The sequence below is a fragment of the Chrysochloris asiatica genome, unplaced genomic scaffold (assembly GCF_000296735.1).
Source record: "Chrysochloris asiatica unplaced genomic scaffold, ChrAsi1.0 scaffold00531, whole genome shotgun sequence".
In the NCBI taxonomy this organism is placed as follows: Eukaryota; Metazoa; Chordata; class Mammalia; order Afrosoricida; family Chrysochloridae; genus Chrysochloris; species Chrysochloris asiatica.
This window is the reverse complement of record NW_006409049.1, coordinates 169,052-177,943: the sequence shown is the minus strand read 5'-3', so window position 1 is coordinate 177,943 and position 8,892 is coordinate 169,052. Positions and strand designations below refer to the sequence as shown.

Genomic DNA, 8,892 nt, shown 5'->3' with positions numbered 1-8,892 from the left:
ACTGCATTCCTGTCAATACAAGCTTGGGAGATAGTAAATAATAAGTAATTTATTAAAAAAAAATAATTTAAAACTTTTTAGAAGTTTGAATAAAAAAATGTAGAAGAGTTTTCTCTGAGTATAACTCAGTTTTTAAAATGCCAAACTTGTTATCTATTCACAATAAAAATTTTCAAAGACTGTAAATAAAACTGAATTTGGATTTATTGCAGGATTTGATACTTTCTACAAAATTATTCTGTGTTTTAAGAAATATCTGCTCAACCTACTGACTGCCACAGCAGATCCTGATGAAGGTAAAAAGTGTGCTGTGATTTTGTAGCTCTCCTGAGTGCACTGTAGTTTCTCATAACTACATGAGGTAGTCATAGGCAGTTTATTCTTTGTTCCCCCATGTGTGAATAAATGTCTTAAAGGTTACTAAAGATATATGAAATTCTTGATTTTGTTAATCATTTGTTTATGCAACCAAGAGCATAAGTCACAGCTGTCTTTGTTGTATTTGTTATAATCTTCTTTTATGGACATTTGTTGCCTTGTTGTTACGTGTTGTTCAGTGATGTCAAGTTGGTTCTGACCAACCTTCTATAGGGTTTCTTAGGAGTGACTTGTGGATTAGAACCACAAACCTTGCAGTTCAAACTGACTTTGTGGTCCAGTACTTATCTTAAAGTACCTCAACAGGACACCCAGAACGTATTTAAAAGCATTACATTCTATCAGAATCCCTAAAATATGCAAACTTCAAACATACTTGAGTAATTAAACTGTTTTATCTTTCCTTTGGTTTCATATGCTTGAATGACAGTATATTATTAAAAGTGCTTTTAAATATGTGGAGTAAAAATGGTAGAAATTAATTTATTTGCTGATTTGCTTATATGAATCTAGTCATAAATTGAAATTATTTCCTTTCATGTATACTTTAAATATTACTGACTATAGATTGATCAAAACCATAGCCTATGTTTGCTCAAATGACAAACAAAAGTATACACTGCACATAGTAAGAACAGAAATTTAAGTTGTAGTTTTTATACATATTTAAATTTCTGAGCATACGTTCCCAGATAATTCAGGCGAGCTAGTACAGATAATGCTATGAGAAGGAAATATGGTTTTAAGTATAAGGCACAGACTCATTAAAAAGCATGGCAATATATGTTTTCATGTAGTGAAAAGAATAATAAGTATTTTTTATCAAAATTATAGTTAATTAAAAGTTTCATTTCATTTTTTTAAAAATTGTGATTCAAGTGAAAATTTGCAGACCAGATGGATCAACAACTTTGCATTCAACAAATCATATACTTCATTTCATCTCAATGACAGCAATCCCTTTTCTGTGTGTGGGACTGTGGAATAAACACTGGACAACAAGGTGTGTTTTAACAGCAAGGTCAGTCTTTCAAACTCACCAGCCTTTCCTCTGAAACTCTGTACAGGGTCATTTTGAGTAGAAACCGAAGCAACAGTACTTAACAACAACCATGTGATATCACTTATTGCACTTCCTCCCTGTGTTTCTTGTTTCCATTCATTCTTCTTTCCCAACCCTTATGAAATTTGATTTTCAGAAAATGTTATCCTTTTGATCTTGAATGGTTAACCATTCTGTGCATACCTCACTAGTATTATTGTCTCCTCTACGTATTTGTCTACTGCTTGGTTGAAAATTGAGCCATGAAAGTTAGTACATAGGAAGATATTTACATTGCTGCAAATATATCCGTGAATGTGGTGGAGCGTAGAGACAACAAAGATATGAGACTTTCTTAGACATTACCCATCACCTTCAAAGAATGAATCTCTGCTTGTGCAAGCTCAGGACCACAGTTTCTGTGGATTCCATGGTCCATTGGCCTGTTGGTAGAATATAGTACACTTTGATGACTAGCAACTGGGATTTTAAAAGTTCCTGAACTGCTATCTAAGGTACAATTATTGGGATCTCGCTGTCTGTAACACAGAAGAGTGATGACATTTGAAGACTAATTTACCATGTGGGTATCAGTGCCCATGACAGGGTTACCACAACCAACTGTTCTGAGAGTGATCACACAAGAAGGCCCTGGATAGAAAGGGAGAAAATGGGGAATAAACAATAATGTTTTTTCATAATCAAAATAACAAAACAAATATTATTTAAGCTTACTGGTAAATTGAATACAACAGAATCATTCCTAAGATTCATACTTTGAAATTATTTCACAATATATTTGTAGATAAGACATATGTGGGAAAGCTATTTAATTCTATGTATACAGAAAAAACATAATATAGTTGCATGCTACTCCACTTTTGATATATTTTGTTACTGTTATTAGAGCAAGTTTGATCTACATTCACGTTTTGTTTATTTTCAGATACTCATCTCATATTCTATACTTCACAGCAAATTGATAAGGATGGAAATCCAGAGAAACATCTCAGAATTTATTCTTTTGGGACTTTCTCATGACCCAACTATACAACTCTTTTGCTTTGTGCTGTTCTTATTCTGTTACATTTCTCTGTTGGTAGGAAACCTTCTGATTCTTATCTCCATTCAATGCAGCTCACTTTTTCACCAGCCAATGTACTATTTCCTCAGCCACTTGTCTTCTATGGACATCCTGTATACCTCTAGTGTCACACCCAAACTGATTGGTGATCTGCTAGTGAAGATAAAATCCATCTCTTTTGGTAGTTGCATGCTGCAGGTCCTTAGCATTCACAGCTTTGGCAGTACTGAGATCTTCATTCTTACTGCCATGGCTTTTGATCGCTATGTTGCTATCTGCAAACCTCTCCACTACATGATCATCATGAACAAAAGAAAATGTGGTCTTATTGTCTTAGCTGCCTGGGCAGGTGGGGCAGTCCATTCATTTTCTCAATTATTTCTGATAATCAGGTTGCCTTTTTGTGGTCCTAATGAAATTGATCATTATTTTTGTGATGTATTGCCTTTGTTAAAAGTTGCTTGTACTGATACCTATATCACTGGTGTTCTTGTGATTGCCAATTCAGGTATGGTTGCCACAGTGACTTTTGTTGTCTTAGTCGTTTCTTATGCCATTATATTATTTACCTTAAGAAATCACTCAGCTGAGGGAAGACGCAAAGCCCTATCTACTTGTGGCTCTCATATCACTGTGGTGGTCTTATTTTTTGCTCCTGCAATCTTTGTTTACCTTAGACCTCCTACCACTTACCCTGAGGATAAAGTCTTTGCACTCTTTTACACCATCATTGCTCCTATGTTCAACCCCTTAATCTATACCCTGAGAAATGCAGAGATGAAAAATGCCATGAGGAAAGTTTGGTGTCAAGGCTATTTTCAATGGAAGCATACAATTAACTGATGAGCCCTGTAGGATAAATCATTGTGTAAAATAAAATGACAAATGAATGAGAAAAATTTGGTTGCTGTAAAGTTTATTTCCAAAGCAATCACCCTATTAATTTGTAGAAGACTAGGTCTTGGTGTGCCATTGTAGTTACACACTTGACTTTAAGGTTGGTTAGAATTATAAGGTCAGTGGTTCAAACTAACCAGCAACTCCTCGGAAACCCTATACAAAGTCGCTATGGGTCAAAAATGACTTGTCAACACTTAGCAACAACAAAACCAGCTAAGCAATTCTAGAAAATTATGTTGCTAATTATAAAACCAAAATGTTCAAACTATCTCATAATTTATGCTTCCATTACTATCATGAATAGATTAAACAAGGCAAATAAGACTTAGAAGTTAAAGTAACATTATATGAACTATATTATAAATCATATATAAACCAGTCATCTGTCATTTTGTTGTACTGTGGTGGCTTATGTGTTGTTGTGATGTTGAAATCTATGCCGTCAGCACTTACTTTCCAGCATTGTTACCCATGGTGGACAGTTGCACCTGAGCTCCCAGACTAACACAAACTAGGAAATATAAGAGGTGGTTTAATTCTAAATCTTTAATTACTGAAAACCTTATGAATAGCAGTGGATTACTTTTAGATAGCATTAGACTATTGAATAAAAGTTTCAAATACTACCAGAACAGACAAATCTGTGCTGAAAGAAGTACAGTAAAAATGCTCCTTAGAAACCAGGACGGTGAGAGTTTGTCTCTCATACTTTGGACATATCAGGATGGACTAGTATCTAGAGAGGAACATCATGCTTGGTAAAATAGCTGGGCAACGAAAAAGATGAAGACTTCCAATAATCGGAATGATTGGCACACTGACAGCAGCAATGGGTTCAAGCTTAACAATGATTGTGATGTTGGCACAGAATGGGGTAGTCTTTCATTCTGTTGTGCATAAGGTAGTTATGAGTTGGAACAACTCCACATCACCTAACTATAATAATTAGCCTACTATGCAGGCATTAGTAGAAAGTTTTAGTTAATATTGGGAGGTACTAAGTGAGCACAAGGAGAGTTAACTGCATAAAATGTCTTTTTAATTCCAATAAATATTAAGCTAGACTAAGCAAACAATGATAATGAAAACAGATCTTAATGATAATTTTTAAAAAATGGAATTTGGTGGGATACCACATGTGCACAGTTATTCTTTGGCTATGAGAAAGCAAAATCTATAATTTAAATATTACTTTTTAATCTCTGCTTGTATATTGACCTATTCATATTCTAGTGGTCAAGTCACTGTAGCAGAAACTCTTTCAAAATGATGTGGATTCCAGTTCTCCCAACATCTCTTTAAAAAAATAATGATAACTAATAAAGTCCAAATTTTTCAGAACTATTCAATGGAAACATATTCAGCACTATTCTACTTGTAGTTAGAATTTTTCAACATTTCTATAAAGTTCCAGACATTTTTAATGATAAAATTTCAATGTTGAGTAACCCTTCCTAATTGGTAATAAAGGACCAGTTGTTGTATGTATAACCCAAGATCCTTCTTGCCAATATTATTAAAATAAAAGCAAGAAGAAACTAGAAGTTATCTAAAAATTAACCAATAAATCAATCAAGGAGCATATTAGTCAGCAAATAAATAAGGACAGAAACAACAACAACAACAAATAGCAATCGAAACCCACTAAAATAAAATGAATCATCTTATAACCACCTTGTAAAGGACATTTCTGAGAAGGATTTCCTAGAGAAACCAGAATTAAAAATTGGTGAAATGACATTTTTTATGTCTTTAATATATTCTTTTAAATTAATTTTAAGAAACAGGGCAAACATAAAAATGGAAAATGAACTGGGTAACTAGATACAGACTGCCCTTAGATAACAAACAAAATTCATTCTGAAGGTGATTAGAGAAATTTGTACACAAGTTGGAATAAGTGCATACAGTATTTCTTTAGCTGTGCTTTTGTTGTGCTTAAATGCCATCAAGTTGTTTCTGACTTACAGTGACCCAGTATAGGGTTTCTGAGGAGTGGTTAGTGGATTTAGTAGTCAGGTGCTTATCCTACAGAGTCACACCAAAAAAAAAAAAAAAAAGTTCCGGTGGCATTATGGGTTCTGCTGCGTGGATAACTAAAAAGTGGCCAGTTCAAAATCACCAGCCAGTCCATGTGAGAACGATGAGGCTCTCTGCTTTTGCATACACCGGTTTGATAGAGGATAGATCTACATTTGTATTTACCTGTGCTGCAAATGGAGTCCTGGTGTGGCACTGTGAGTTAATATGCTGAACTGCAAAGTCATTTAAACCAAAAGGTTGGTAGTTCAAGCTCACCAGCTGCTCCTTGGAAACACTATAAGGGCACTATGGGTCGGAACCGACTAGGCAAAACTAAACAACAACAAACAACAATGCTGCAAATATGTTCATGAATGTGGTGGAGCATCCCAAGGGTAAAGTTATGAAAACTTCTTAGACATTATCAAACACGTTGAGTTGTGGAGTTTAGGGGCTCAAGACCTAGCCTTTTTTTTTTTTTTAAGCTTGTATATTATTTTACTTGATATTTAATTTTGCTGTGTAGAGAGGGAAGTTATTACTGTCCCCATTTTACATATGAGAAATTTAAGTTTACAGCATTTTAATAATTTGTCCAAAGTCATATAAACAGTGAGAGGTACAAAATCTGTTACTACCTAGTTTTTTGTACAGTGTTGAATCTCCTAGACTATTCTCTTTTCTTTTCTAGGACAAAACTATCCTACCTGTTCACTATAGAGGGAAGAAAGCCATATATTAAACAAGGTTGTATGGAGGATATTGCTCTCCTAGATATAGATAGTAAATGGCACACTGTTTCTGAAAATAAAGCAGGTGTAATCTTGTCCCCTCTGATAGCGTAGTGGTTACAAATTGGGCTGCGAACCTCAAGATCAGCAGTTCGAAACTACCAGCCTCTCCGCAGGAGAAAGATGAGGCTTTCTGCTCCCATAAAGATTTACAGCCTCAGAAACCCTGTACAGGGTTGCTATGGGTCGGAACCAACTCGACGGCACTTAACAACAACAAAAACAACCTTGTCCCCTTACCCAGTTAAAATTGGCTAACCTCAAGATGTCGACAGTTGTAAGAACAATAGTTATTTACTTATTTATTTTAATCTAAAAATAAAAAACCAAAAACACATGCCATGCTCTAATTTATTTCTTTTTCTTTTCTTCTACTCACTCTTTTTGTTTTTGGGGGGGTTGACATACACAAAAACATTGAGGCATATATACTCATTGAAACAACCCAAGGGCACATTCTGCAAGCCTGCCTCCTAGCTGCTAACACTCAGCCTTTCTCTTTCCATGAGTCTAGAGTCCTCAGCTGCTCTCTCTCTTCATGTCCTCATCTCTGCCTCCGTCTCTGGTTTCGCTGCTTCTCTGGATAAGGTCCTGCATTCTGCTTGTGCCCTTCTCCCTTGATGGTCCTAGGGTCCTCTGTTCCTGGAATGTAAGATTAACTATTCCCCCCCTTTTGTTACAAAATTTCTAACTTTACAGTGATGACACTCACAATTAGTCATGATAACAATTACTCACTATTGAATCATAGAATCTTATCCCCATCTCTTTTCACCAGACCCATTTAGACAAGATGAAAACTATTCAATGGCGTCTCTATCTTTCCCTGAACACTCTGAAATTAAATTTGTAAGCCAGTCACTTCATGCTTTTATAGCCTCCATTTTAGGTAGACATTGTCTAAGTTGCCCATCCCTATCAACCCTGCATACAGAGGAAATAGGATGAAGACTTCTTCCTTTTCAGTTGGTATTTTGAACTATTACTTCCATAAGTATAGGTCAAGTTCATCAAATTGTAGCAATTTATACTTGTTTCTTTTGTCAATTTTTTTTATCTTCTTCTGGTTCAGTGTGATCATTAGGCCATTGAAGCTAGGTCAAATGGGTTCTATCTATGTATGAGTGTTCCTGTGCTTATCCTTTCACTTCATACCAGCTGGACACTTCACTCTCAGCTCTAGTCCTCTATGGCTATGTTAGGACTTAATCTTGAGATTAATGAATTGGTGTAACAGTCCACAAGAACAATGTTATACATCCCACTTTGGTGAATAATGACTGTGATCTTAAAAGTTTGGGGCAGCTATTGGTCTATCCATGTCTGGAAGAAAAAAGAGTGAAGAAAATTGAACAAACATGGAAACCATTAGTCCAATGTACTAATGGACCACGTAAAGATCAGTCTTCATGAGCCTAAAATAATAAGAATTGTAAAGTGCCCAATTGCCAGTACCCACTGCTCAGAAATAGACCCCATTAGAAGGAGCTCTGGTAGCATAGTGGTTACGAATCAGGCTGCGAACCTTAAGGTCAGCGGTTGGAAACTACCAGCCGCTCCGCGGGAGAAAGATGAGGCTTTCTACTCCCGTAAAGATTTACACCCTCGGAAACCCTGTACAGGGTCGCTATGGGTTGGAACCGACTCGACGGCACTTAACAACAACAACAACAGAAGGCCCTGGATAGAGTGGTAGAAAACATCAAACAAAACTGAAAATCATAAAAAAAAAAAAAAAAAAAAAGAAAGAAAAGAAAAGGTCAGGCTTCTCATAGGTGGAAACCTCAAGGCTCTTGTCTTTACTCAATTTTCAGGTCTGAAACTGAACTTACCCTCATGGCCCAATTTTCAGCCAAATAATTGACATAGGGAATAACAGCACTAGTAAGGCATATACGGCTTAGAATAATCATCCATTTAAGATCAAAAGAAAAGCATTTACCCAAGGACACAGTTTGTAAGGATTAGGAAAGAAGAAGAAATAAAAATATGAAACACAGAAAATGGGATAAATGATGTCACACTGAGATCATTTAAATTAATGAGATGAAACAAAATGTGTATGAATTATTGAATATAGAACTGCTGATTACTTTGTAAGGCTTATCTAATTCACAATAAAAAGTAAAAAAAAAAAAGATTTATAATGTTGGACAACTATAGGGTTTTCATGATACCCACTGACTAGATGGTGTAAAGGTTTCTTTTGTCAGTTGGGAATGATTTAGCACAAGAAAATCTTTCCATGATTTAAAATCTGCATGTGAAATAAGTGAACTTGATTGTGATGAAGACTTTGTTGTAAATAATGTTGATTCAATAGTTTCAAAGTAAGGCAAATTTATATAATAGTCCTGGCATGGCACTGCGGGTTAATGCAATAGACTGCCATGTCAGTTTGAGCAACAAGGTTTGCACTTCAATCCCACCAGCCACTCTTTGGAAACCCTATAAAGGGTCACCATGAGGTGAAACTAACTCGATGACACTGAACAACACCACCAACAAAGGACAAGTAGGAGTTGACCATAAATCTGAAGTACCTGATCCAAAGACATCCTGTATATAGAAAAGAGAGGTAATGAGAAGTGTTCTAGATATATAAATGTGCTGGAATTATATTATAGAGTAATTAAGCAACGGAAGATAAAGATCAGGAAAAATGAGGAAGATAA

At 35.5% G+C, this 8,892-nt stretch overlaps 1 protein-coding gene across 1 annotated transcript; it reads left to right on the top strand.

Moving 5' to 3' along the window:
- The first annotated feature begins 2,408 nt into the window (after positions 1–2,408).
- Positions 2,409–3,347, top strand: LOC102812144 (olfactory receptor 4P4-like). Its single transcript, XM_006877576.1, has one exon. It carries the CDS (start codon positions 2,409–2,411, stop codon positions 3,345–3,347), a length of 939 nt encoding a protein of 312 aa, XP_006877638.1.
- The last annotated feature ends 5,545 nt before the right edge of the window (positions 3,348–8,892 follow it).

Excerpts from the sequence above, each read along its gene's own strand:
- LOC102812144 (XM_006877576.1), top strand. The coding sequence starts at position 2,409 with ATGGAAATCCAGAGAAACATCTCAGAATTTATTCTTTTGGGACTTTCT.